General features: G+C 56.4%; 3 protein-coding genes across 7 annotated transcripts; all 3 read right to left on the bottom strand.

The window, feature by feature from the left end:
• Positions 1–79: 79 nt before the first annotated feature.
• PRRT2 (proline rich transmembrane protein 2) lies at positions 80–3,409 on the bottom strand. The gene is made up of 4 exons (XM_055135262.1): positions 3,235–3,409; positions 1,675–2,597; positions 1,263–1,395; positions 80–1,097 (listed from the first exon to the last, which is right to left on the bottom strand). Exons 2-4 carry the CDS (start codon positions 2,530–2,532, stop codon positions 1,087–1,089), a joined length of 1,002 nt encoding a protein of 333 aa, XP_054991237.1. The 5' UTR covers positions 2,533–2,597; positions 3,235–3,409; the 3' UTR covers positions 80–1,086.
• Positions 3,410–4,318: 909 nt separating this feature from the next.
• MAZ (MYC associated zinc finger protein) lies at positions 4,319–9,822 on the bottom strand. Of its 5 annotated transcripts, XM_055136351.1 has the most exons (7): positions 9,383–9,822; positions 8,655–8,741; positions 7,720–8,576; positions 7,308–7,371; positions 6,867–7,038; positions 5,690–5,914; positions 5,256–5,393 (listed from the first exon to the last, which is right to left on the bottom strand). In XM_055136351.1, the coding sequence occupies exons 1-6, from the start codon at positions 9,416–9,418 to the stop codon at positions 5,712–5,714; spliced, it is 1,419 nt and encodes a 472-aa protein (XP_054992326.1). In that variant the 5' UTR covers positions 9,419–9,822; the 3' UTR covers positions 5,256–5,393; positions 5,690–5,711. The 5 variants fall into 5 exon arrangements, with proteins under 5 accessions (XP_054992327.1, XP_054992325.1, XP_054992326.1 ...); XM_055136352.1 differs by lacking the exon at positions 5,690–5,914 and having other exon boundaries at positions 4,319–5,393; positions 9,383–9,810; XM_055136349.1 differs by lacking the exon at positions 9,383–9,822 and having other exon boundaries at positions 8,655–8,953.
• Positions 9,823–10,167: 345 nt separating this feature from the next.
• KIF22 (kinesin family member 22) lies at positions 10,168–26,677 on the bottom strand. Its single transcript, XM_004615871.2, has 14 exons — positions 26,562–26,677; positions 19,539–19,734; positions 16,713–16,840; positions 16,474–16,628; positions 15,954–16,163; positions 15,648–15,878; positions 15,253–15,406; positions 15,041–15,176; positions 12,964–13,132; positions 12,315–12,483; positions 11,377–11,444; positions 10,532–10,744; positions 10,394–10,453; positions 10,168–10,306 (listed from the first exon to the last, which is right to left on the bottom strand). Exons 1-14 carry the CDS (start codon positions 26,617–26,619, stop codon positions 10,262–10,264), a joined length of 1,992 nt encoding a protein of 663 aa, XP_004615928.1. The 5' UTR covers positions 26,620–26,677; the 3' UTR covers positions 10,168–10,261.
• Between the last annotated feature and the right edge of the window lie 670 nt (positions 26,678–27,347).

Raw genomic sequence — 27,347 nt, 5'->3', positions numbered from 1 at the left:
GAGAATCCGTTTTGATGTATCCTTTTTTTTTTTTTTTCAAATTTCGTTTCCCCGCCACCCCACCCCACCCCCAACACACACACTTTTTTAGAAAACAAAAATTCCGTCAACTCCGAACCGCGTCGAACCGCGCGGGAGTTCAGTCCCCGCCTCCCCAGCGGACTGCAGCGAGCAACAAACCTCCCGGTCCTCATAGAAAATGATTGTAGAGCGCCCGCCCCTCCTCGCTCCTGTAGCTCGGAGCTTTGGTCCTATTTGGGGGGGTTCTTTTCCTACAGAGCCCGCGAACGACCCCCGCCCCGAGGGCGCCTGTTTAAGAAAGTAACTCACTGACTGGGCTCAAAAGCCCAGGTGGGGCGAGTCAGCGGCCCCGCCCTTCTCCCAGGTGTGGGTTCACCACCCCAGCAAGCGGTCCGGACCGGGCCTGGGCCCAGCTGGTCCGAACAGTGAACAGTCGGAGCCCCAGGTTAGAGAGCCCTCTCCTGACACCCCTGCCCTCCCCAGTAAAAGCTGGAGTTTCTGCAGAATGAACGGTGGCAGGAGGGTGGATGGAGGAGAGAGGGGATCTTGAAGGGAGGAGGGGAAGGAGGCGGAAGGAGGCAGACGGTGTGGAGGGGGCAGAGGGTGCTAAAGGCGAGAAAGAAGAAAATAATCAGGAAGATGCCAAGACAATGAAAGTTGGGAGGGGGAGACCAGGCTGGGGTGCAGGGAATCCCTGGGTTTGGAAGGAGGTGGGCAGAGATGCAGGGAAGCTGAGAGCAAAGACTTGGGGAGGTGGTTCAGGGAGGTTTCCAGAAGTGCAGGGAGGTTTCCAGAAATGCAGGGCTAGGGAGGCCCCGAGGTTGGCGGGGATGCAGGCAGACATACAGGGAGGTTGGAAACGGTGCAGGAGAAGGGAGGCCTACGGTTGGCAGAGGAGCCTGGCAGGATGCAGGAGCAGGGAAGAAGCTGTAAACAAGGCTGCTCAGGCTCCCTTGGTCCCTATGGGTGCGGGCCTGGGCCATCGATTGGGCTTCCCCCAGGGAAGGGTGGGCCCAAGGCAGCTCCCAACAGGAAGAAAAGTCTTGGGATGCAGGGCAGAGCCCCTCACTTATACACTGTGGGAGAGGAGAGGGAGGGACGAGAAGGTGGGAGGGAGGGAAGGGAGGGGAGACAAGGAGAGACAAAGGAGACAGACAGGAGAGAGCAGGGGCAGGGGTTAGTACAGCTGCCCTTGCCAACCCATCCGCGCCACCCAGCCTGTCCCAGACCCCCACACTCACCGCCTAAGTTGATGACGCAGGAGGCGATGATGATGAGGACCCCCCCTACCAGCGCCACGATGCTTAAGAGTTTGGCCACGCGGCCCAGACGCTGGGCCCCGTCCACATCCCCCTGCTGCAGGCTGTTCCGGGACTGGGGTGAGGAGGGGTGAGGGCGCGCAGCAGGGACCAGGTGAGAGTCGTCCAGAGGAGGCCCGGCGTGAGGAGAGGAAGGAGAGGCAGGGGAGGAGGGCACAGGTCAGCCAGGCCCCAGGGGGGGCAGCGTGGCTCCTGATCCCTCCCACCTGAAGGGGTAAGGGCTCCAGTCCTGGCTGGGAGGGAAGGTCCATGCAGGGGGGTGGAAGGCCAGGCTCCTTGTGGGGCGCTGACCCAGGCATGGCCGGAGCTGGGGCCAGGGACCCCTGGGGCTCACCATGACAGCATAAGCGAAGGCCACGATGTTGACAGGCCACATGGGGCAGAAGCAGGACAGGATGGCGAGGATGATGTAGTCCCGAGGTTTCTGGGTGCCTTCACCCCCCTCCACCCCAGACCCGACCAGCTGGGAGCTGGGGTGGCGGCTCAGGCTGCCCCGGGGAGATCCCGGATGGCCACTGTGAACCCTTCCTTTCCGGTCCTCCTCGACCAGCTGCTGCAGCACCCGGGGGGGAGCCCCGTTGGCAGGTGGGGTTTTGGTGGAGGGTGGTGAGTGGGGCTGGGGGGCTGGGCCCTCATCCCCATCGCCCGCCTGCAGGGGAACTACTGCCCCGTTCTCCTGCTTTTCTCCCCCACTCTCAGTCAGGACCTCAGGGGCAGGGGCGTCCTGGGTAGGGGACTTGGGCTGGGGGGCAGGCTGGGGGGCGGGCTGGGGAGGGGGCTCTGAGGCTTGCTCCAGCGGGGCTGCGGGTTGCACGGCAGCCCCCTGAGCTGCAGAGGCCTCTTTGCTCACTTCCGGTTGGGACGCTGGTGCTTGGCCAGCTTCTTCGGGGCTGGTGTTAGCCTTGGAGTTCCCTCCTGGGCTTGAACTGAGGTCTCTGGCCGGGGATGTATCTGGGGCTCTTGCTGGGGTCTCCGTGGTTTCTGGAGTTGGCCCCACCTTGGTCACCTCAGGCTCCGGGCCCACAGGGGCCCCTGTAGTCTCTGGGCCTGGCTGCGGGGCCTCAGGTTCATCTGGGACCCCCGCTGGGACAGGGCCAGCTCCCACTTCAGAAGAGCTAGGCCCTTGGCCCTGGGTCTGGGGGTCCTCCTCAAGCCCCTTCATCTCGGGGCCCTCAGTGCTGCTGGCTGCCATCTTGGGAGGGGAGAGGGGAGAGGGCGTCTGCGGGGAGGCTGGAGCGGCTGAGACAGCAGCGGATCCTGGAAGAGGAGGAGATGGGCTTGTGAGAAGAGGCTCACCGCACTGTAGCCCCAAAGGGCTGTGTCTCGGGCCAGTGGGGCGGCTCTGGGGAGAGGAAGAAAAGTTGGGGTTTCCTTCGCCTTGGGGTGGGACATCTCTGGGGAGGAGTGCTGCGGGAGAGCCCTGGGATTAACCCCTTTGTAAACAGGACCTTCCTCCTGGCCACCTCCTGGTCCACTCCGCCAAATCCAGACGCTCCGATCCTAGCAGGTGGCCCAGCACCCCCAAATCAACAAGCGGTGCCGACACCCATGCACTCAGACAGACAGGGCAGGGGCTCCCCCGAGACTCCCATTTCACTCCCTCAGCATCCTCCCCTCCTCCCAGGGCACCCAGCCGGTGCGGGTTTTCTTGCTGCGCGTTTGGGGCGCAGACATCTGGGCCCCTCCCCGGGGGGAGACCTGGCATCTCCTCTGATCCCCTCCTCTGCTCCCTCTCCCAGGGATTCCCTCGGGCCGGGGACGGCGCCTCCCTCTCCCATTGGTGCGGCGCGCCCACTCCCACCCGCGGGTCCGCAGGCGCCCGCATTCCCGTGCAGCCCTCCCGGCCGTCTGTCGGTCCGCTCCTACCCGCAGCCGGGGCGCGTCCGGGGCTCACCTCGACGCCGGGCTCCAGACTGCTGCTCCCGCCGCTGCTGCCGTTGCAGCAGCCGCAGCCCGGGAGGGAGCGAGTCAGCGAGCGAGGGAGGGAGGCGGCGGGTCTCCCCTCGCTCTGCTCGTCCCCTCCTCTCCCTGCTCTCAGGTCCCCTCCCCGCCGCTCCCGCTGCCGCGCGCGCCGCCCCCGCCCCTTGCACGCCTCCCGCCCCTCCCGGCCAGCCCAGGGGAGCCACGCGTGCCAGGGCCCGAGTTACCCGGGCAACCAGCCGGGGGACCACTCTCGCCCCCTCCCCGCCCCTTCTTCCCACGCGCGCATCTCCCGGGGCGCCCCCTTCCCAAGCCCCGGGCCCCTCCCGTCAACGGTCACCGGGACTTCTGACAGGAAACGGAGAGGGGTCTGCGAGGACCACTGAGCCGCCAGGACCCCGGGGAGGCACCGTGAGCAGAAAGGGGATGGGAGATGAGGCAAAACTTGGGGAGGCTGCAGACGAGCACCGCAAGGTCTCGAGGGAGGGGACCGAAGACCCTTGTACCCCAAAGCAGCACCGCAGAAATAGGTACTGGAAGGCTCCAGATAAAGGGTCTCTGGAAGGGACTTGCAAGATCGGGCTGACTGCAGGGGCAGCGTGGCGCAGCGGGGGGCGCTGGGCGGAGCTGTCTCCAGTCTGGGCAGTGCCAAGAACCATGGGGCCAAGGGGCAGTGCAGTGCTCCAGCTCTCCGCTCCCGCCTTAGGGCTCAGCTCAGGGCTCCTCTGCAGCCACAGCATCACTCGCCCAGGGCCGGGAGTGCGCAGGTACTTGGCTGCCCCCGCAGGAGGAATAGGGACCGGGCACAGTTCCTCATCTGTCCAGCTTGGACCTCTAACCCCTGCCTCTCCAGCCCACCAGGGATTACCGGGGCCCCTTGCCCCAATTGGCTGGTAACCTGCTCTCCCAAACCTGGGGTGCCTCGGCCCCACCCAGGCTCTAGGCGGTGCCTGGGTGCTGTCTCTGGGGAGGAGCCACAGCCGCGGGGCCAGCCCCAGAGAACTCCTTGGGGGCGGAGGGCTGCTGAGGGCTGGGAAGTCATTCAATTCAGCCAGAGATAGGTTTTATTTAAAATTTATTGTAATAGGGTCCGCGCAAAAGGAGGGGGTGAAGGGTGGGGAACATGCAGGGGACACAGGAACACGATGACATGGCCAGGGCCACGGACTCTCATGGGGAAGAGGGATGAAAAGAAAAGGCCAGGGCTGGAGCTGGGGTGGAAGAGGGAAGGGGGGAGACACTGTGGCTGCATTTCCCCCCCACCCCCAGGAAGCACCTCTAGTCTCTGGATCCCCCCCCTTCCCCTGGCCCCTAAGATTCCATCTCTTGCCCTGCCTCTGGCCCTAATGGCTCCTCATTTTGCTCCCCTGGTCTTTTGCCCTGACAGTCGCTCTTAAGTTTTAGGGGAGTGACCCCAAACCAGCCCGCTTTATGAAGGTACAATCTCTGCCTTCCCTGCTTCTGCCCCTTCTCAAGTCTCCCGTCTCCCCCCTCTTTGGGGCAGTATCTGATATTCCCCTCCTTACTCTCCTTCCCCCTTAAAAAAAAAAAATAATAATAAAAGCACCAACTCCCCAGGGAGGGGTAGCAGACAGTAGGGGGGAGGGCCAGGAGAGCAGGGCCATCGGGGAAAAGGCTCACAAATCCCCAGAAGGGCAGGGCAGGGGGGTTCCAGAAAGGAGAGGGGGTGAGGGCAGTGGCTGCTCCTGTCCTCTGCCACCCCTGCCCACTGTCCAGGGGGCTTCAACACAACCAAGGGAACAGGTGTACGGGGTCAGGTCTGAGGGAGGAGAGAGGAGCAGGAGAAACAAATCTTTAAAACCTAGTGAATTCCCCTAAGAAAACTTGTCTTCCTCCTTCCTGCTGGAGGCTCCTTGGTTGATGGGGAAGTAGTGAGGAGCTGGTGGGGAGGGGGAAAGAGGGTGGAACCAAGGGACTTTCCTCCGGTCTCCCCTCGGTCCCCCCGCCAACCTGGAGCTCACCAGGGCTGGGAGGGAAGTGGCTGGGAGCTCACAGGCACCCCCTCAGCCCCGGAGAGGGAGCCCACGGCTGTGGGGGGAGCTGCTACTACTGCTGCTGCTGCTGCTGCCGCTGCTGCCGCCGCCGCTGCCATGGGACAGACCTCACCAGTACCTGCAAGACAAACAGCAGATCACAGCGCGAGCTGAATGGCAAGAGCCTGGCCCCTCGCTCTAGACTCCTCCGGACTCCCTCCCGCGGGACACAGCCGTTGCTCACTTCCTGTCTGATCCCAGAGGCTTTAACCTGCAACCGTACCCAGTTCTGAAGGGGCCTCCCTGTTCGGGTAGTCTCCCTAACTTGAGTGAGAGCTGGGACTCCCTGGCCTCGCCAAGATCCCCTTCTGGGTCCTCTGAGCCCCCTTGTCACACACCCCACCCCAACCCCCCAGCCAGTGCCCCACGCCTTGCCTGGTGGGTGCGGGGGTCCCCCTCAGCAGGTGGGCTGTGGCTGGGGGGCGTCTCCCGGGACAGGGGGGGCGGCCCCCCCAAGATGGGTCTGCATGTGGCCGGCCAGCTGGGCAGGGGTCTTGCAGTGCACGCTGCACAGCTTGCACAGGATGCGGTCAGCCCGCGGGGCCTGGAGCCCATGGTCCTTCACCGCGTGGATGCGCAGGTATGCTGCCGTGGTGAAGCCTATGGGGGGGGGGGATTGGGTTGGGGGGATGGGGGTCAGCCAGGTGGAGACCCCAGAGACGGGGCTGTTCTCCTAGGCGGGGGCCGCCCTGCTCAGTGGCCCTGTCCTCCTCCCACCCCATCATGGGTTGCCTGGGGCTGGATGGACAAGGCCTTCCTGGAGGCCGGGCCTGCTAGAGAGGAGTTAGTTGGCTTCACGGCCTTGGCACCCACACAGCCCATGCTCCAGGGCTGGGGGCGATCTCCCGGGTGACTGGACATGGGCTCCTAGCCACTTGAAGGACTGACCCTCAGCAGAGACGGCTGTGTCCCCTCCCTTCAGTGCCCCATAGCCTCAGCCCCTTTACTCAGTGAGAAAATGAATGTCGCAGGCAACATTTTCTGCTGGGGGGGCAGGGCAAGTGCCCACTACCCAGCCCAGGACCTCTGCTTGCCTCAGGGGCTGAAGACCAGGTGTGGCTGCAGAACTAACGGAAAACTTTGCCTTCAGCCCCCCGGGAACTGGTTTTCTCTCCCTGACTTTTTTTTGTTTTGTTTTGGGGCCACACCTGCAGTGCTCAAGGATCACTCCTGTCAATGCTCGGGGCACCATATAGGATGCCGAGAATAGAACCTGGGTTGGCCGCATGCAAGGCAAGCGCCCTACCCACTATACTATCTCTCCGGTCCCAGAAATGGGTTCTCTTGACACTCATTCCCTCAAAGCAGCCACGGTATGATCCGCTCCCCTGGCACACCCACAGACCGACTGTCTGGTCGTGCTTCTCGAGCCACGACCAGTTAGAATTTAATGTTGGTGCCATCCCCATGCCAGCAGCTCCGCTTGCTTCCTGAAGGGTTTAAGATGCCACAAGCTCTTGGCTGCAGCCCTTTGACCCTCATCTGTGGAAGGGCCTCTAGCTTTATTCCCACCCTTTGTCCCCAGCCCTCCCAGCAGGCCCCTACAAAGTACCTTTGCTGCAGAGCTCACAAACATGGTGAGGGCCCTGGCTGTGCACCTTCATGTGGTCCGAAATATAAGCCGAGCTCAGCATCTTGCCACACACGTGGCATGGCACCTTCTCCTCGTGTCGTACAGTGTGTGCCCGCAGTCGATCCTTCGTTGCAAAAGCTGCCTCACATTTCTGGGGAGGGGGGAGGGGCGTGGGGGGTGTCAGGAGAGTTAGAGCTTTGGGGAGTGGGGAGAAGGGGGCAAGAGGTTAAGGGAATCAGGGCCTTGGGGATCTTTGATCTGTAGGAGATGGGAATGGGATGATGAGATCTTGAAGGGATGAGAAAATGGAGTGAAAAAAGCAAGAGAGAGAGAAAAAGGGGGTCTGAGAGGTTGAACTCGGACAGCTACAATGAGGATCAAAATCATGAAAACCAGGACAGGAGGCCGTGAGCTTCCTACCTCACATTTGAAGGGCCGTTCTGTTGAGTGCACTTGTCTGACGTGACTGTTGAGGTGATCCGGCCTGGGAACACGTTGGGGGTGGGAGTTAGGGCCCTGGCGCTGTCCCCAGAGCAGTCGAGTTTAGTTCCCCAGGGGTTTCCTAGAAGGTGCTGCCTGGCCATCCCAGCTTCCCCAGCGCCGCCCAGTCCGGGCCAGGCGGAAGCCCCTCCCCTCCGGCGGGAGGCCTCCAGGGCGCGTCCCCGCCCAGTGGCCCGGCAACCCCAGGGCCCACCCCCTGGGCTAAGACCCACCCCCTGCTCTGGGGAAGCCGGCGGGGCGGGCCTCCCTCCTCCCCCGGCGTGGCTGCGTCCCCGAGCTCGCGCCCCCCCCCCCCGCCCCCGCCGAGCGGCGGCCGCGGCCCCGTGCACACCGGGAGAAGCTCTTCCCACAGTGGGAGCAGTTGTAGGGCTTGTGCACAGCGCCGTCATGTGAGCGCACGTGGTAGCTCATGCGGTCCTTGCGCTTGAAGCGCTGCTGGCACACCGGGCACTGGTAGGGCTTCTCGTCCGAGTGCGACAGCTTGTGCCGGTTCAGGTGGTAGACGTCGCGGAAGGCCTTGCCGCACATCTCGCAGGCGTGGTTCTTCCGGATGCGCTTCCCCGAGGCGGTGGTGGTCACCACGCCACCTGCGGCCACGGCGGCCGCCCCGCCGCCGGCGCCCGCGTCGCCCCCGCCCCCGCCGGCGCCGCTCAGCTGCGGCACGCTCAGCAGGCTCAGGGGCACCATGGTGGGCATCTTCATAGCACCCGTGGGGACCCGGCCGGCCTTGGCGCCCGTGTGGATGGCCTCGTGCCTCCGGAGGTTGTAGCCGTTCTTGAACTCCTTGGCGCACAGGGCGCAGATGTAGGGCCCCTTGCTCTTTGTCTTCTTCTCCAAAGCCGACGCGACCGGGGCCACGGCGACCGCCGCGGTGGGGGCGACGACGGCGGTGGCCGCGGCGGCGGCGATGCTGGCGGCGGAGACGGGGGGCGCGGCCTCGGCCGCGGGCGCGGACACCGGCGGGGGAGGCGGCGGGGGCGCCGGGGGCTGCTTCAGCGCCGCTGTGTCCACAGTGGAGGCGGCAGCCGGGGCCGGGGGGGCGGCGGCGACGGCGGCGGCCGCAGCGGCAGCGGCGGCGGCGGCGGCGGCCGCAGCCGACTCCTGGGCGGCCGCGAGCACCGGGAGCAAGTCTACCTGGAGGGGCTCGGCCGCCGGGGCCTGCGGGGTGGGCGGGGGCGCGGGGGCGGCCTGCGGAGACAAGGCGCGTGTGGGCCGCGGCGCGGGCGTCCCCCCCGGCGCGGCCCGGCCCGGCCGACCCCTACTCACCTGGAATGGACTCTGGGCGCAGCCCTGGGAGGCAAAGAAGCGGGACTGGAGCTCAGCCCCGACCTGCAGGGGGTTCTGGGCGTGACCCTGAGGTGGCGGGAAGGAGTTCATGAGGCCGCCCACCCCCCGGGAGTCCAGGCCCAGCACGGGGAAGGGGGGGGCCAGCAGCGTGCAAGGGAACACGGGGAACATGGCCTCGGCCACGGCGGGGGGCCCCGGGGCTCAGCGGGGGCCGGGGGCGCGGGCCGCGCGGGGCCCGGGCTCGGGGCGCCGCCCCCGGCCGGCCGGGCTGGGCCGCGCCGAACGCATGGCCCGCGGGCCGCCCCGCCGCCCGCGCACCCCGGCCGGCGGGAGGGAGCAAAGGAGGGCGCCTGGCGGGCCGCGGAGCGCGGCGACGGCGGCGGCGGCGGCGACGCCCCCTGGGTGGGGGCGGAAGGCCCCGCGGGGCCGGGGGCCGGGGGCGGGGGCCCGGGCGGCGGCGGCGGCGGCGGCGGCGGCGGCGGCGGTTGGAGCCTGGCGGGGCGGGGTGGGGGGAGCGAGGGAGCAGCTCGGCCCCCGCCGCGCGCGCGCCCAGCCGGCGCCTCGGGGAGGGCGGGGGAGGGCGCGAGGGAGGGAGGGGGACAGCTGCGCGCGCACCGGGCGCGCGGAGGGGGGGTGGGACGGGAGGGAGGGCGGACGGGAGGGGGTGTGGGAAGGAGGGGTGGGGGGCGGGGGGAGGGGGTTGTTACCTGGAAGATGAAGCTGCTCCAGTTGCCGGGATCCATGGCGGAGGGAGGGAGGGAGGTGGCTCGCGCTCACCCTGGGGCGGGAGGAGGAGGAGGCGGCCGTGGGGGAGGGGGACCCGGCGAGGAGGCGCGCGGGGCGGGCGGGAGGGGGGAGGAGGGTGGGGGGAGCGGAGCTCACTGCGCGCGGGGAGGGCGGGCGGGGGGCGCGAGGACACACAAGAGGCTGGAGCGGGCGCGAGCGTGCGCGTGCGCGCGGCCCGCGGGAGGGGGGAGGCTCGAGAGGGACTCTGGCGGGAGGAGGGACGGGGGAGCCACCCAGCAGCCCGAGTCGCCCCGAGCGCGAGACCCCTGAGACGGCCGCTGATTGGCTGACGATGGCGCAGGTGGTGGGCGCGCGGGAGACGGGGCGGCTTCTCTCTTTCCCCCCCTTCAAAGATTCCACCCCCCCTCCCTCCGCCAGCGGCCGTTATGTCGCGCGCACGCGCACAGAACCGCTGTCGTTGCCGAGCGGGAGAACAGGGGAGCGCGCGCCGGAGGTACGGATGGGGCGGGGCCAAACTAAGCGCGCGCCCGCCTAACGGTCGGCGGGCGGCGGGCGTGAGCTTTTTGTTTCCTATCGGCCACCGTCGGGCCCCCTCCCCGCTCCAGCCCTGTATTTACAACCTTGCGCTACTTCTTGTTCCCCCCAAGATGGCGCCCAAGGAAGTTAGCGGGGCCCAGCTGGTGGCCCATCCCAAGGGCACGCGGGGCCCGCCCCGCCCCCGCAGCCCCCAAGAATCAGACCGAAGTCGGGGAGTTTTTTACTGTATTTACAAAACACGCAGGTTCACAAGGATTTAAAAAACAGAAAACGAAAGGCGGAGGGAGGCTGGTAGCCGGCAGTCAGGAGCCACAGCGCTGGCCTGCAGCGAGACCCAAGATGTTGGCCTGCAACACAGGAGGGAAGGGGGGCAATGTTAGAGAAGGGTATGGCACAGGCCGGGGCGGGGCGGGGGTGCAGAGCTGGGGGCTCACCTTCAGGAAAGACTCCATCTGTCTCCCTGATATACCCTCCACGCGTTCCAGGTCCTCCACCTGGCGGGACAGCAGCGATGGGAAAGGAGCCTGGGAATGCCAACCCCTATCCCACCCTGGCCGCCCTCCTGCTCCTACCTGGCTGAAGGGGCCGTGCAGCTCCCTCCAGCCCACGATGAGCTGGGCCTTCTTCTGGCCGATGCGCTGCAGGCTGCGCAGATCCCGGGCAGAGCCTTCGTTCAAAAGATCTAGTATCTTTTTGCGCCCAAGGGCCAGCAGCTCCGGGCTGATCTGTAGCTCCCAGCCGTCCTCAGCCTTCTCCTCGGACTCTGAGGCGTCCGGAGATTCCAGCTATGAGGCAGAGAGGGGTGAGTGACACAAACAGCAGAGTTTGCTGTGCAGCTCCTGGCAGCAAACTACTTTGGACTTTCTGCCAAGGCTAGGAGCCTTATGACAGCTAGCTACCCTCAGTCACTCTTTACTGTCGTGTCTTTCTAAAAGCCCTTCCCTCTGGTCACTCTCTGCACTAATTTTCATTTTACTACATTGGTAAAAGGATATTGCTATGAAAATGAAATGACTTAATTAAATCACTTAATAAATGTTGTAAGCACTTAAATCTGGTCCCTTATCTCTAAGGAAGAAATTCTCCTTCATCCCCAGAAAAGCATGTAGAAGATATCCAGTAAGATTCCACATCAGCTTTTAAATAATTCTTCCAGTGTTACTTCATTTTTCCAGTGCTTAGGTTATATTCCCTTTGGACTCAAAGTTTGTAGTGCGCAGGATCAAGGCTCCACAATGTACTTCAGAGCTACTGAACAAGGGTGAGGGCTAGCAGGAAGACACCAATTCTGCCTTATGAGGTATTTGCATATCACTTGGAAGAGTGACAAATAGCTGTTAAGAGTTCAGACAGGTCTGTTAGCCATGGCCAGTCCTATCCCTGCTCCTAACTTCCCTTAAGCTCTTGCTACTCTCACCTTTCTCTTCCGGCCCCTCTTCTTCAGGATGTGAATTTCAGCAGCTGGGGATACTGTCTGCTCCTGAACTGAAAACAAGAATCGTGAACTCATGACAGATGACTTTTCACCCTCCCTTGTAGTCTCTTGGTCTTCCCTTTCTTTTAGTTTTGGGTCTGTGCTTAAGGATCACTCCAGGTGGATTCCTGGGCAAACACCCTTACCTACTGTATTATGGCGCAGGTCCCTGGTCTACACCCCCCCTTTTTTTTTAACCACAACCATAATGCTCAAGGGTTACTTCTGGCTCTGAACTCAGAAATTACTCCTGGTGGTATGCAGGGGACCATACGGAATGGCAGAGATTGAACCTTGGTCGGCCATGCACAAGGCAATAAATAGTACCCAATATAGTACTGCTCCAGCCTGAGGTCTACCCATTTCTAATTCCCTAGTTCCTCTCTACCCAGAATTGGTCTCTTGTATCTTCACATGACTCTTGTTTTATTTTGGGATGCAAGTTCTCACACATGCAAGGTATTCCAAATACAGAGAGCTACAAAATATTCCAACGTGGGGCCAGAGCGACAGTATAGCGGTAGGGCGCGTGCCTTGCACATGGCTGACCTGGGTTCTAGAACCCCAGCACTCCATATGGTCCCCCAAGCCTGCCAGGAGTAAACCCCAAACACCACTGGGTGTGACCCAAAACAAAACAACAAAAATCAAAGTACCCTATCTTCATATAAGCTCCCTTATACACCCATTTGGAAGTAATTTCAGTTGGTCTTACACAATCAATTATATTCTTGTGTACCCCACTAAGTGCTCACGAGTAGTGCACCCAGTTCTGCACCAGGTCCTCCTCACTCCCTCGGCTGGCATCAAGGGGAAGGACAAAACTGACTTGAGGGCGGCTGCTCTGAGCATCTCCTCCCTTCTGAGGCCCCCATACTTACTCAGTTGTAGGGGCATCACCACAGCCTTTTTGAGAGGTTTCGCCACCGTGGTTGCTCGGCGAGCAAGGGGCTGAAGCGCTGGGGGAGAGCAATTCTCCTTCTCCTCCGGGACCCCAGCGGCCTGGGCCAATACTTTGGCTTCCAATTCTTTTTGCTTCACCTTAAGTCTCTTGAAAAAGATCAAGGCAAGAACCCAGAACCAAATTCAGGGCTTGAAGGAACTGGAGTAGGGGAGTGAGTGTGCAGGACGGGTTAGAGAAACTCCCAAAGACAACTGGAGCCCAACAAAATATAGAGCTCTCCAGGGATCAGGGCTTCCCAGAGACGGGAGGAGCTCGGAAACAGCACAGGGAAAGTGTTCACACAGAAAAATCCGAACTTGTATTGAGTTGGGTTTTAGGAAATTAGTGTCCAATATTTGTTTATTTTATCTGGGTTTTTCTTTCCCTTCAAATTTGGCATATCAGACCTCAATGATTTTCAAAGTACAGCCGTATTAAGGACACTCAAGGAGAGGCTGCAGAATTGAGGGGCCCAGTGTTGGGAAAAAACTAGATGCTGAATTAGTCTTTGCTCTTCCCTTTCGGAAGATCTTGGAATAGCCTCCCAAGACCAGCAGGAACTCCAGGCCCCACCTCCCAACATTTACCTCAATCTCCAAATCTTTCTCCTCCATTGTCTTCATGAGCACCAACCGCTCTCGCTTGGGGGTGCTCAGCAGAGGGGCCCCTTGGCTCCCCTGGGCACCCAGCAGACGGTCCAAGCTTAGGAGGCGTTCCAGCATGGCCGGGTCCATACTGCTTAGTTTCTGTAGGGGGCTGAGCAAACAGAGGTTACTCTCCTCCTACCTCTTCTCATCACCCTCCCATGTAGCAAGATCCCCCTCGTCATGCCGTCACGTCTATTGTGCTTCCAGAACCCTAGCATTAACGTTCGGGGCAACTCTAACCAAGTGTGCAGACGCTGGATGTAACTTTTCAGGAGAATGAAAACAGCCTGTCCCAGTAACCAGAGCGGAAGAGAACAAGCATCTGGGGGTTTAAGATAGCAGTGGCCCTGTCTTGGAGTCACTATCCAATCAAGGTGAAATCAAGAGGAGATGACAGCAAGGACTGTGTGCATGTCCATTCACAGTACCTGAGGAAAATTCAGAGGAAACAGTTTTACCTGAGCTCTGTCAGTGAAGACCTCCAATGCCCACCTTTAGCCAGCAGGCAGTAGTGAAGGCCTATGCAGGCAGTCCTAATAAGCGGATCATGCCTAACGTTTGTTCTGTCTGGAATTGTCCTCACCTCCACACATCTGATTTTTAAGTCTCTTTCTGTGTTTGGGCCACACCCGACAGTGCTCAGGGCTTACTCATGGCTCTGCACTCAAGGCTCACTCCTATTGGCACTTGGGAGACCATATGTGGTGCCGGGGATGGAACCCCGGTGGGGTTCCCGTGAGACAGGTGCCTTACTTGCACTACTATCTCTTCAGTCTCAGCTTTCCAGAGTTTGATGCTACCTCTCCCATAATGCTCAGCTTTATGGCCTATCTTCTTCCTACTCTGTAAAGCAGTCTCATCACAAAGAAGGTTCTTTGTGTAGATGTGCCTGTGAAGAGCGGGGCCAAAATATATGGACAAACTAGGAGTTTTTCCTTCCACGTTCACACGGAACAAGAAGCTTTTCTTCCTTATTGTACTCAATACTGCCTGCCTCCCTGTGCCTGATAGGTAGGCCCACCTCACTGGTCTGAGTCTCGAGCTCCAAGATAAGTGTCTAGGTCTGAAGTGGCCCCTATCTCTGCGCTTATCCAAAGCCTCTTTACCTGTAATACAAATGCTTCCGTACCAAAATGTTTCTCATTTGTGCACCCAAGAGGAGACTGCTAGCCAAAGCCTTTAGAAAGACAAGACTAACGGATAGGATTCTGAGTGAACAAGCACTTTTTTGGTGATTCTTTCCTTGATACTGTAATAGCATCCTGGGAGAGCCTGCATCTTTGGCCGCCTAAGATCATCTGTTTAATAGTCTTAGGACTTAAAGTTTATACTATTTGGGCAAGTGATAGAAACAAGGCAAAGTTAAAACTGCAGTTGGGGGCTGGGGGACAGAGAGGTAGAGACAGCTCAAAGGGCTGGAGCCCCAAGGTAGTCTGCAGCATCACATTTCCTGAATGCCTAGGTTTCCTTGGGCGACTTTGTTTTCCCCAAACAAAATCAACAAACTAAACCAACCTTTGAGTTAGGGAGGGCCAGGTGACCACTAAACAGAGGTGACAGAAAGGTGAGTGCTTCCTGGAGGGTGGGGAGGCCATCAGAACAGACCACACACAGAAGGAACTGAGAGAGGCTTTGTGTACATGAGGGCAGACTCAGGAAAAAATCAGGATAGCGGCAAGTTCCTTGGAGAGGTGTGGAAATGTTGGATTCTAGTGCACGAAAGGCCCACTCTCAGCGAGACAGCTTTCCACCTCATCTCCCTACTCGCTCCTACCCTCTGGACCTGAGAGAACTGATCCAAATTACTCCTAAATTGAAAAAGCAAAAGCAGTCCCCCTCCTACCCCCCAAATAGCTGCCCTATAGAACATGAGGTTCTGCTGTTTAAAGGGATCGGCAAGTGTAAAGGGGAGGGGCAGGGGTTCAAGGAGAGAAGACCTCCTCCGGGCCCAAGGAGCAGCACTGAGGAGAGAGACTGAGGGAGGACTATATCCAGCACTGCCCCCTCCGCTGCTTACCTGAGCTTCTGGGAAGTAGAAGCTGGGGTTTCTAGGGACTCGGGTCCCTCATTCTCCTCATCCTCAGAGCCCCGAGCTCTCTTTGACTCTGTAGGGCCTAGTTGTTCTTTCCGAGACAGCTTAACAGGTGCCAGGACTAGGGAGAGAGAGGGGATGGTCAGCATCCGCTGGTGCTTGGGGAAGCCAGCAAATTCCCACCGCCCAGTCCTCACCATGAGGCTGCAGTCTCTCATTGGTGAAAGGCCGATTGATCACCTCCTTGGATCTGGCAGCAAAGTTGAGTGCAGAGACCGTGTCTAGATAGAAGCGTCTCTCGGGGGCAATGTTGGCAATGAGGATGCTGTGTGCTGAGCCACCCAGAGAGTCCTGAGAATGCGAATTGGGCAGGTCAATTCTTGAGTGCTGATCTCTGGATCCCCAATAGGCCGAAGCACCTGCTTTTCCAGTCCCCCCACTTTTAAATTTTGGGGCCACACCTGGCGGTGCTCAGGGGACCATGTGGGATGCTGGGGACCCAACCTGGTGGATGGTGTGCAAGGCAAGCGCCTTACCAGCTGTACTGTCTGGCCCCCTTTTAGCCCCCCAGCCCTGGGATGGGCAGCCTGACCTGTAAGAGGCGCGTGAGCTTGCTGTCCCGGTAAGGCACACGAGGGAGGCCCTGGTTCAGGGCATCCACCACCTTGCCCAGCACGAAGAGGGAGGCGTTGATGGCCCCACTCTCCTTCAGTCGCAGGCCCTTGTTGCCCGTGCGCCTGTTGTCCTCTGAACCAGCCAAGTCAATCAGGTAGAGTTTTCCCTCCCTCTGGCGGAATGGGGCCAGCCGTTCTTTCTGGTCCACCTGCGGGTAAGAGCGAGCTTAGTTAAGCAAGGCTTACTGCATTTCCCAGGCGCTCACCCTGGCGGCGAGCCACACCTTCACCAGGAGCACGGCATGGCTGCGGGAGGAGCGCTGGTTGAGCCGGGTGGCTCCCACGGTCCGGTTCCGACTGGCTGGTAAGAAGTGCTGCTCAAACTCAGCGAAGCTGCTGATGGGCTTCTGCATGAGGCCTGGAATCAGGATGTTTCCCCGACAGTCTTCTCGGATCACCAGGTCTCCCGCTGCAGGGTCCAGAAGGTCTAAGACCTGTTTGAGCAGTGAGAGTAGGGCCAGTTTCCCAGGCACCAGCTCTGTTTCCTGGGGCCAGTCTTCTTTGCTGGGTTCCCAAGTGCTAGCCCAAGGTCTGTCTTTCCAGTTCTTACCTCCTTGCTCAAGCTGCATCTGATTTTTTCTAGAATGGCATCTTATTTTTCATGACTGGGACACTACACCTGGTGATGCTCGGGGGTCCGGGCAATACAAGGTGAGTGTTCTACACTCGTCACTTCCTGGGCCTGAACTATGGCTTATTCCAAGCCTTTGTCTCCTCCCTCCACAGTCAAGAGTGGGGCCTTACCTTCTCCTGGTAGATCTCTAAGTAGGACATAGTGACGGAGAGGGCCCAGGGCCGGCCCTCAGCGCCCTCTTCCCGTGTGAGCTGCAGAAGGTCCATGAGAGCCCGGGGGATCACACCGGGTTGTTCTGGGCTGCCCAGCATTGTGTGAGTCTTTCCTGAGGCGAGAGTGGAGAGAGCCGTGAGCCCGCCCCGCCCCCGCATACTTCCTAGCTTTCTCGGGGCTTTCGCTGCTCCCTCACCTGCTCCTGTGGGCCCGTAGGCAAGCACACTGGCGTTCTGCCCCTCCAGCAAGTGCCTGAGGATGGGCTGCACCGATCCCGCATAGATGTCCTGTTGAGAACTCCGCTCCCCGTAGAAAGCGTCAAAGCTGCAGACAGGAAGAAAGGGTGAAGCTAATGGACGGTTCCCATCCCTGGAGCAGGGGTGAGGAACAGCAGGCTGGTGGGATCATGTGTTCTAGCCTTGGTACATGATGGGCTAGACGTGTATCCTTCTCCTTGTGTGCCTATGGCCTGTCTGCTACATCATATGACCGATGAATGATGTTATAACCAAATGGCCACTGACCATAGACTGTTAATACCAGCCTCAATTCAAGAGTCTCTGTCCCTTTTGCACAAAGACCTTATGTACCTTAGGCACCTACTGTACACCTGCTCCACTCCAGTTAGGAATATAGTGGTGTCACAAATAGAGATGCATCTGAGTTCCCTGTTTCTGGCTGTTTTATGATTTTTTTTTTTTGGCTTTTTGGGTCACATCCAGCAATTGTCAGAGGTTACTCCTGGCGGTTCTCAGGGACCATATGGGATGCTGGGGACTAAACCCAGGTCGGTGGCGTGCAAGGGAAATGCCCTACCCGCTGTACTATCACTCCAACCTCTGTTCTATGATTTGATGAGGAAGCTGACCCCTTATTTTGCTGTGATTCCAGAAACAGGTATGAAAATAGAGTAAAAGGAAAAAGTAATTCCCTTTAAAAGAGGATGTTGCCAGAAACATGAGCAAGCTATTCTGGGATCATAAACAGCACAAAGACAAGAAATGCTCTGAAAGGGCAGAGCTCTCCCCAGTCCTTTTCATGCCCTAGTATATAAGACAGGTAGAATGCATGCAACATAATACAGTTAGCAGAGGATGGGGCTTACGGCTAAATGAGGTTCACGGCGCCTGTAGCCCAGGTCCTGCACTCAGGCAGAGAAGCTGTGGCCGAGATTATAGCTGGGTAATGGAAAGTGGAAATGCAGGGCCGTAGGTATAGGGAGAAGACTGAAAACTAAAGTTAGATTGCCAAGGACTTAAAATGAAGCTTGCAATTTTCTTCTGTAAAAAATTCAAGAGAGAAAAGGAAGATGCTACAGTGTGATACACTAGGGTGCAAGTCATATAGATGACGGTCCCGAGTTTGGTTCTCAGCACCGAGCACCACCAGGCCCATCCCTGGATGCCCCTGCACTGTCAGGATAGCTGGGGGGAGCCTAGGCATTGAGCCTAGGCAGTATCACACCCCTGCATTGAGCTGCGATGTGAACCTGCACTGAATGGCTGGTGTCCTGGAGGGACCCCTGTGCTGGGAGCCACTGCCCACCCCAATGAAAGATTGTTTGGAAAGGGCTGACGCTGACCTGATTTCTATCCCCAGCATCCCATGCCCCCACCCCCAGCACCACCAGGAGTGATTTCTGAGTGCAGAGCCAGGAGTAACTGTTGAGCATCACTGGGTTGCTGGGTGTGGCCCCTAACCAAAATAACACCCCCCAAAAAAAGAGAAAGAGAGAGAAAAGAATTAGGGGGTCAGAGAAAGACCTCAATAGGCTAAGTGCTTACAAAGCACGCACGTGGAGGCCCGAGTTTAATCTTTGGTGCTGCATGGTCCCCAAGCACCACCTGGTATGGCCCCCAAGTGCACAGCCAGGAATAGCCCTCAGTCATTGGTGGGTATTGAAAACAAACAAACAAACAAATAAAAATCAACAAAAAAGAGTAGATAGGAAATATTTGAGACTTTGTCAAATATTTTATTTGGGTCAATGGTTTCTTTCACAACTATTTAACTCTGCTATCAGAGCCAGAAAGCAATCACAGACAAAAGGGAAATAGGTGTGGCAGTGCTTAGTGATATGTAAGTAAGCAAAGCTTTATTTCTAGAAAGACCCCTGGTCTGATTACACCTCTCTAGGCCAGAGTTTGCCACCCCTGGCCTGGAATGACAGACTAAGAAATCTGAATTTTACATTTCTGATGGAATCTTAGAGTAGCTGCCCTTGTAAGCTCTGCCCACAAATCTCGGTGGTCTTCTCAGAGCCCCGTCAACTATGGCTTGGGTTGGTTGGCCAGTCTCTGTTCTTCCACCCTTGCCACAGCTCCTCAAACTCTAGCCTGACTCCCTGCCTGCTCCTTTCCCACTCTGCCTATGTCCTCCATGAGACATATAGGACGTATATACCCTGTTATATGTGTCCAATTCCTATGTGTCCAATTCAGTTTCCAGTTTTTCCCCACGGAATTCTCCAGAGGACCCAGTACAGTGAGTACCTGGAAACATCTGTTTATTTATATAAGGATTTTTTTTTTTTTTGCGGGGGTGGGGGGTGCCAAGACATCGTACAGTGGGTAGGAAGCTTGCTTTGCATACAGCCAGTCCAGCTTTGAGCCTCAGCATCCCATATGGTCCCCTGTGCACTTCTGAGTGTGTAGCCAGGAATAACCCCTGAGCATCACCAGGTGTTGCCCAAAATCAAACAAAAAAGTTTTGGGTTCCTGCAGTGCTTGGAGCTTACTACTGGATCTGTGCTCAAGAATCACTTCTGGTAGGCTCAGGGGACCATATGGGCGCCAAGGACCAAACCCAGGTTGGCCACATGCAAGGCAGGTGCTCTACCCACTGTACAATGTATGGCTCCAGACCAAATGATCCCATTGTGACTCAGGTGGGCACTGCTTCCAGAGAGACTGCACACTTCCTGCAACAGAAACTCTTTTTTTTCCTCCCTTTGTCTAGCTGAGAAGGTATAATGTGAGCAGGCCGGGAGAAGGATGGGAGGAAAGAAAAGCCTGAACCTTACTGGTATTTGAGAGTCTCCTGGTGATTCCTCCAGTTGGCAACCTCTAGGGAACAGCTGTCCAGGCCCCGTACACAGGGCGGTTCACTTGTTCCCGCTGGTCCGTCCACAAATGGCCGCAGTCGCACAGCCACCCTGACTCGAGCTGCTGGTGGGCGGCGGCCGGTTCCAGCCTTGCTTAGACGACAGCGACCCGCTCCTGTAGAGGAGAAATGTTATGCATGGAGGATACAGGCAGCACAGAGAAAGCAGCGACCAGCTTTGCTGAGAGCTAGGAGTTTGGGGAGGAGCTACTCGATGTAGCTGAGCGCTGAAGGCTGCACAGGAGCTGGTCCAGAATCCTAGGCAACAGAAACGGCATGAGCAAAAGCATGGCCACGACAGGACTCTCTGAGGCGGGACTGGTGTGTTCTCTAAAGTGAGCAGAGGACAGGACGGAGAATAGGGATCAAATGGTTGGTCTCGGGTACAGTGGAGGGTGGAGGGAAAAGACTATCTACAGGTTGGGAACTGAACCGTCTTATTTACTTTATTAACACTGGTTAGAAGCACATCTTAATGTCCCTGAGAGGCGAGTTCTCTTCGTCCCAGTTTTCTAATAAAAGAGGGGCTGAGATTCTGAGCACCTTGGCATTTTATATTGGGGTCATGTGGCCATGAATTTTATTTTGTATTGTAGTCTACATGTTGTCTTTCTGCACTCAAAGGAGAGATAAGCAGGGCCTACGAGCAAAACAAAATCCCAGAAGAGAGAAACCAGGATATAAAACACTTGCCTTTCATATGTGAAATCCTAAGGAAAAAAATACTAGTGGACCCCATAACCCTGTCATAGGAGCAAGGAAAGAAGCTTGGGGCTGGGTCCCCAGGATACTACTGGCAAGTTACAGCTCACTGGCCTCCACAGCTTGTTTCAGGAGAAGCTCTGGCCATACTGTACGTGTCCCCATACTTGGCTTCACCCGTCTCTGCTCTAGAAGTAGTCCAAGTGAAATGCAGACTAATATTTTTGTAGAAAAAACTTGGAAGATCTTGTTAAGATGCAGATTTGGGTCAGTGCCTGGGATGATACCAGAGCTTTTGAGCTTCTTTTGAGAGGAAATGAGGCTGCAATGCTCAGGGTCATCTGGACCACGCTGGAAATGTGTGAGGTGTCATATGGTGTGGGGGGCACTGGACTCAGGGCCTAACCCGTGAGCTGTCTCTCTAGCAGATTCTGAATTTCTAAAGAACTCCCAAATGCTGCTGCCATTATTGGCGGGACCTATTCTGAACTGCTTGGGCAGAGTAAATCAGCACTCAGTGGGGCTTTTTGAAGAATTAAGAGTTAACATTTGGGGGTTGGAGCAATAGCACAGAGGGTAGGGCAGTTGCCTTGCATGCGGCTGACCTGGGTTCGATTCCCGGCATCCCATATGGTAACCTGAGCACCACCAGGAGTGATTCCTGGGTACATGAGCCAGGAGTAACTCCTGTGCAACGCCGAGTGTGACCCAAAAATAAAGAAAAAGAAAAAGAGTTAACATTTGCCCTCACTTGAAAACTAGTGAATGGAGCCAGAGAGATAGTACAATGGGGTAGGGCGCTTGCCTTGCACAGGACCAACCCAGGGTTTGATCTCCAGGACTCAAATGGTCCTTGGAGCCAGCCAAGAGTGATCCTGAGCACAGAGCCAGGAGTTTAAGTCCTGAGCACCACCAGGTGTGGCCCCCCAAAAAGAACCTAGTAAATGAACTGCTTGACTTTTCTGTCCTGGGGTTTTAATGCCTAGAATTACATACAAACTCAAACAAAACAAACCAATAATGATGGTTTTCTCTTGATGAGTGATTATATGTTTATTCTGTGTTACCCAGTTCTTTAATGCTATAATGTCTGCACTTAAAAGAAAAAAGTTCTGGGGAGAAACAGTTCAACACGTTGGAGTGGTCAGCCAAGAATGTCCTTCCCCACCCCCATGCTTGCAGGTATGATTCCCAAACCAAAACATAAGAAAAGACATTGTGGATGTGTTTGGAAAAGAAGAGAAGTAGTTCCCTACTTTTGTCCCTGCTCAGTTTGCAAAAGACACTGATATACAATCCGCTATTTGTAAGCATTCAATTTCCTTTGTGGAATTTAGTCTAAGTTATCTTTGAGGGGAAAGAAAAGATCATGAATTATCCTCATTATCAGTAAACAATGACAAAAATACTTCTTTTTCGGCCACAGCTGGTGGTGTTTAGGAGCTCACACAGTGCCAGGATTGGACCCAGACTCCAGGAAACATAGTATGTGTACTGGCCCCAAGATAATTTTTTTTAAGTCTATTTTTGTGAAGATTAAATAAACTGAAGAAAAAAAAATCTTTTGAGGATGGTAGTTGTTATTGTATACTGGGAGCATGCCCTGCTGTAGCTGACAACAGACAGCAGAATTCAAACCAAGATCTCCTCCTCTTCAAAGATCTGCTTTTAATGAGGATGACGTATTATCTCCCTGTTCAGACAAACTGGAAAAAGATCTTGGCAACTCTGATCTTCTTTTTGCGAGGGGCAGCAAATGATTGCTGGTAAGCCACAGACCTCATAAAAGACTGATGTAGAAATAGCAAGACCAAAATGTGGAGAGATGCTTTCACGGAAGACAGCTACAGAGCAAATAGCTTGTTTCAAGACCTCTACTTCTTGGCCAGCCCAGCCCAGAGTGGCCAGCATCCCAACTTGGGAGTGCTAGTCCTCTCTTTGACTCCGTGGGGTTTCCTCTTCTCACTCACGTCCCCTAAATAAAACTCTTTTACTTTAAAAATATTAAAAAAAAAAAAAAAGAAGAAGAAGAAGGGGGGAGGCCCTCCTCTTTTCCTGGGGTGGGGGAAGAGTTGGGTCATACCCAGAGGTGCTCAGGGCTTACTCCTGACTCTGAACTTTAGGGTGACTCCTTGTAGGCCCAAGGAACCACACTGGGTGCCAGGTATCACACCCAGGTCTGCCTCATGCAAGGCAAGTGCACTGCCCACAGTACCAGCTCTCTAGCCTTGGGCCCTTTGTTCTTAAGCTGACAGATGAAGCTCACTCTTTTTTTTTTTTTCTTTGTGGGTCATACCCAGCAATGCTCAGGGGTTACTCCTGGCTCTGCACTCAGGAATTACTCATGGCAGTGCTTGGGGGACCACATGGGATGCTGGGAATGGTACCTAGGTTGGCCATGTTCAAGGCAAGCACCCTACCACTGTACTGTCACTCAGGCCGCTCACTGTAGTTTACAAAATATGTTGGCACCTCTATTTCCTCTGATCCTCATTGGCAACCCTTAATATCAGCAGCAAGACTAGTCAACAAAGTGCCTAAGTATACCATCTAGATAGGCCTGGGCAGATGAGGAGACTGGCACAGAGATCCACCGACTCATCACAGAAGCATTTAAAGATCAGTGATCAATACAGGGGAAGGAAAATCTGTGATGTGGAAAAAGCGTAGACTCTGGTCAGAAGTTAAATTCCAAACTCTAATATTTATAAGCTTGTGGCACTGGACAAATGACATAATTTTTGTGTGCCATGTCTATTAAGTGGGGTGGCAATGTGAAGGTAAAGTAAGTCTGGTAGGGTAAGACGACCTGAATGTAAACCCTAACCCTGCCTCTAACAATAACCAGAGGAAATGATTTTCTATTCCTGTGCTTCAATCTCAATTTCCATGCCTACAAATAAAAATGCCTACTCATTGGTAGTAAAAGCAGTAAATAAGGGAATTCCTGTAAAGCTGCCTAGAGCAGCATTTGCACTCTGTAAAACTTACGTAAGGCATTAAAAAAAAATTACTTGTATTTATTTTTGCAGTGCTAAGGATCAAACTCAGATTTTAACCAATAATGCAAAGCAAGCTCACTACCACTGAGCTATATCCCCAATCAATCCCACAGTGTTTTATTCTATACTAACCTGCATTTTCCTAAAAGAGGAAAGAAAGAGAGAAGAGAGAAGTCACCTAACTTACCTGTGGGGGGGAAAGAGAAGGGGGAGAGGGAGGGAGGAAGGAAGGAAGGGAGGAAAGGAGGGAGGGAGGGAGGGAGGGGGGGGTAGGCACTTCAAGTGGAGTTAAATCCTCAGTTCCATGATACAAAATAAATTCCCAGGCGTTTTCATCTCCTTCATTATCCCCAAGGACAGCAGACTCAAAGACAAACCTCACCAATAGCAGTGTGACCTTAACTTCAAACTCTCAGCCTCTCTACAGAAATAACAGTATCTGCCCTTAAGAATCTGTGGCATCTGGGCTGGAGTGATAGCACAGCGGGTAGGGCGTTTGCCTTGCACGTGGCAAACCTGAGTTTGACTCCCAACATCCCATATGGTCCCCTGAGCACCGCCAGGAGTAATTCCTGAGTGCAGAGCCAGGAGTAACCCCTGTGCATCACCGGGTGTGACCCAAAAAGGAAAAAAAAAAAGAATCTGTGGCATCAAAGAAATAATGTATATATGGATATATGGTACCCCTCAGCAATGTTCAATAAATGTCAGCAATCATTAGCATCGCTGGGTGTAACCCAAAAAAATATAACAAAATCAATCCTCAAATCTCTCTACAATCTCTTCTTCCTATGTTCCCCCACTTTTATTTTTTTTAAAGTTTTACACCAATTCTGGCAATACTCAGGGGTCACTCCTAGCTCTGCACTCAGGAATTACTCTTGGAGGTGCTCAGGGAACTGTATGAGATGCCAGGGATTGAACCTGGGTAGGCCAAGTACAAGGCAAGCAACATACCAGCAGTGCTATGACTCCACCCCTCCTATACTTTCTATCATAAACGAATGGGACCAACCCCCCAAATGAGGTATTTTTCTGTTGAGGGGGGCACACCTGGCAATACTCAGGGGTTACTCCTAGCTCTGCACTCAGGGATCACTCCTGGTGCTGCTCGGGGGCCATATGGGATGCTGGGAATCAAACCCAGGTCAGCTATGTGTTATCTTTTCCGTTTCCCAGATGAGTGTATTTCTTAATTTCACATTCTCTAACATGCCAATTCTACCTATATTATACTTATATTTTATGATACATATTAATACATTTGGGCTGCAGCAATAGCACAGCCCACTCGAGCAAATTGATGAGCAATGGGATGACAGTGATACAGTGATTAATACATTTTAAAATATAAAGTTCTACACACAGGTATATATTATCACTCCTGCAGTGTTAGGAGTCTCCGGGGCCTCGAATATTTTAAGATATGTATGTACTCTACCACTTGAGTCATATCCCTGGTCTCAATTCCACACTCTGTCCAGATGGTCATCACCTCTATTTTCTTCTACCTGTAGTCTCCCTTTAGCCATCGTTCTGCCTCCACTTTCTGCCTGTACTGTTCACTCTCAGCCATTGTGAACATCCTTCAGTTCCATCACTCCAGGCTCCCTCACACCTAGCCCGAGATGTGAGGGAATCTCTACCCCCTGGAAGTGACTGGAAATACCTCATCCTTATTTGTCCTCAAACACCTTTCCTGGGGTTCCTCCCCCACGCAGGCGCTGAGGTGCGGCCATAGCTCTCTAGCTTCAGCCATGCACTCGTCACTCTCCCCAGTTCTGGCTCTTCTGTTCCTCATGTTTGCCTGTGAACTTGGTGAAAACAAGTCTCTGCTCTTTCCTAGTCCCAAGACCGGGCAGAGTATGACCTCTGGGAGTGCTGGTGGAACAAATTAAGACCCAGTGCATGAATTAACCTCAGTGTTCATTGCCTGTGTTTATTATAAAGTAGCTTGCTGGGCTCTCCGAGGAATCGAACCCAGGTGGGCAGCTTGCAAGACAAACACCCTACCCGCTGTGCTATCGCTCCAGCCCCTCGTGGAAATAACTGCTGATATTACAAGAATCTACCTCAGAGGTTCCCCAAACTTCCTTGGCTTTCTGCTCCCTTTCCAGAGAAATAATTACTGAGCACTCCCCCCCCAAGCTCCCTTGTTTAAGAGACCAGCCGGGGCCTCACCCCTCAGCACCTCAAGCTGCTACAGCCCCGGATTGCTCCAGTGCCCTGGAGCACTCACTTTGGGAAATAGTGGATAGACTAAGCCCCAAGATCCTCTCTGGCTTAAGGCTTTCTCATTTATTGATAAAGAAACTGGGCCAGAGCGAGCAGCAAGGGCCTCAATTTACATCACAAGTAAGATCAGCTGGTGGTCTTTTTTTTTCTTTTTTTGTCCGGCCCAGGCCTGGCAAACACCAATTCAGACTCTGAATATCAGGCCTCAGTGAAATCTTTCCAGACAGCCCAGGATTTGCTTCCAAGTCTACACTGGAAGGCTTGGATGTCTGCGTGTTTCCGAGGGCATCTCATGACCCCTCTAAGTGCCCCTGGAGACGGACCCTGGGCTAGGGAAGAGGGGACGAACGACACCTCCTATGAGGGTACCCGAGGCAGCGGAGGGTCTGGGGCCTGTCTTCCACGGAAGAATCCGTTCCCGGGCCCGTTGGCCAGCGGGGGCTGGAGTCACACTGCCTGGGTGCGGGTTCTGACCCCGATATTTACGTGCTGTCCTAACTCTGGGCGAGTGAGAGTCGCCACCTCCCCATAGCCCCGGGTGCCGCTGGGACGGTCCCTCCCCCCGTCAGAGCTTGACAACGGTCCGGGCGCACGGAGACTCCACACTCGGTTACAAAGTAGCTTGTCTCACCCCGGGCGGGAGGGGAGGAGACTCCAGCCGTTGCTCCGGAGCGGGGAGTCCCCGGGCGGCGGCCGTGGGCTGTCAGTCCACTCGGGGCAGCGGGCCTGGACCTCGGCCCGGCCCGCAGCTCGCGGCTGTCCCGGCGCCCTGCGCGGCGTGCCGGCCACGGTGGGGTCACTGTCCCCAACTCACACGGCGCGCCGAGAGGAGCGCTGAGCGCTCGCCACGGACGCCAGCAACGAGCCGGAAACCAAACGATCCAAGGGCGAGGCGGGCGGGGCGGCGTGAGGCTCCGCACTCGCCCGCGTCCCCACAGCCTCTCCGAGACCAACCCGCGGGTCCGGACTTCAGCACCCCACCCCGCCCAGGCGAACTCGCGTACCTGAAGTCGCCGCCGCCATCTCACGCCGCGCCGACTTCGCGGGGACCCCCGCGTCCATTCCGCTCGCGCCTCGGGCCCGCCTCTCCCATTCGAATTTCCCGGTGTCCCGCCCCCTCGCCGAGGCTCCACCAATCACAGCTAATCGTTTCCGGAAGTGCCTGCTCGAGGCCCGCAACGATCGTTCCTTCTCAGGCTCCGCCCCCGGAGTCCCACGAGAGTTTCCCCGGCCGAGGGCGCCTGCGCGCACGTTGGCCCCGCGGCCGTTGACGTCAGGGCCGCGCTACGGTGCAAACTCAGGCGCTTTGTCTACACTGGCCACCAGGGGGGCGGCTGAGCACAGTCCGGCTTTCGAATTTAATTTCGGGGTGTAGGTGTATAGTTGCAGGCCTTGCGACCATTGTTTTGTCATCGGCCTTGAATCTATTAATGAAGCACAGACTGATCAGAGGCACCGAACCGATTTGGGCCAGAGCCCGGGCTTTGCTGGCAGACTCAGGTTCGACACCTGGCATCATGGTTCAATCAATGCCTGGTGCTACCTAGCGACCCAGAGCACTGAGCAGGGAATAAGAAACCTCTTAGCATAGTAGGGTGTGGCACAAGGCAGAGTAGATACAAATGAAAACGGTAGATTTTATGTGAATTCCATCTGGCTGTGCTCTTAGGCTACTTTTGGCTCTGTGCTCAGGGATTACACCTGGCAGCGCCCTGGTTGGTCACAGGCACCTTGACCTTTGCAGTACTTCTGCAGCCTGTATCTGCCCCCAAATTACAATAAAAAACCCA

Source organism: Sorex araneus, chromosome 4 (assembly GCF_027595985.1).
Source record: "Sorex araneus isolate mSorAra2 chromosome 4, mSorAra2.pri, whole genome shotgun sequence".
Classification (NCBI taxonomy): domain Eukaryota; kingdom Metazoa; phylum Chordata; class Mammalia; order Eulipotyphla; family Soricidae; genus Sorex; species Sorex araneus.
The sequence above is the reverse complement of the archived record's forward strand: the minus strand, read 5'-3'. Positions and strand labels throughout refer to the sequence as shown.

What these genes read in the sequence shown, in the direction of transcription:
- PRRT2 (XM_055135262.1), bottom strand. Translation starts at nt 2,532, where the DNA reads ATGGCAGCCAGCAGCACTGAGGGCCCCGAGATGAAGGGGCTTGAGGAG. An exon ending in CCTTCGCTTATGCTGTCATG is followed by an intron (nt 1,396 to 1,674) that starts GTGAGCCCCAGG and finishes TCCTCACCCCAG; the next exon opens with TCCCGGAACAGCCTGCAGCA.
- MAZ (XM_055136349.1), bottom strand. Translation starts at nt 8,846, where the DNA reads ATGTTCCCCGTGTTCCCTTGCACGCTGCTGGCCCCCCCCTTCCCCGTG. An exon ending in GCGCCCAGAGTCCATTCCAG is followed by an intron (nt 8,577 to 8,654) that starts GTGAGTAGGGGT and finishes TTGTCTCCGCAG; the next exon opens with GCCGCCCCCGCGCCCCCGCC. An exon ending in TTGTGAGCTCTGCAGCAAAG is followed by an intron (nt 5,915 to 6,866) that starts GTACTTTGTAGG and finishes CCCCCCCCATAG; the next exon opens with GCTTCACCACGGCAGCATAC.
- KIF22 (XM_004615871.2), bottom strand. Translation starts at nt 26,619, where the DNA reads ATGGACGCGGGGGTCCCCGCGAAGTCGGCGCGGCGTGAGATGGCGGCG. An exon ending in AGAAAGATTTGGAGATTGAG is followed by an intron (nt 12,484 to 12,963) that starts GTAAATGTTGGG and finishes ATCTTTTTCAAG; the next exon opens with AGACTTAAGGTGAAGCAAAA. An exon ending in AGATGGAGTCTTTCCTGAAG is followed by an intron (nt 10,307 to 10,393) that starts GTGAGCCCCCAG and finishes CCTGTGTTGCAG; the next exon opens with GCCAACATCTTGGGTCTCGC.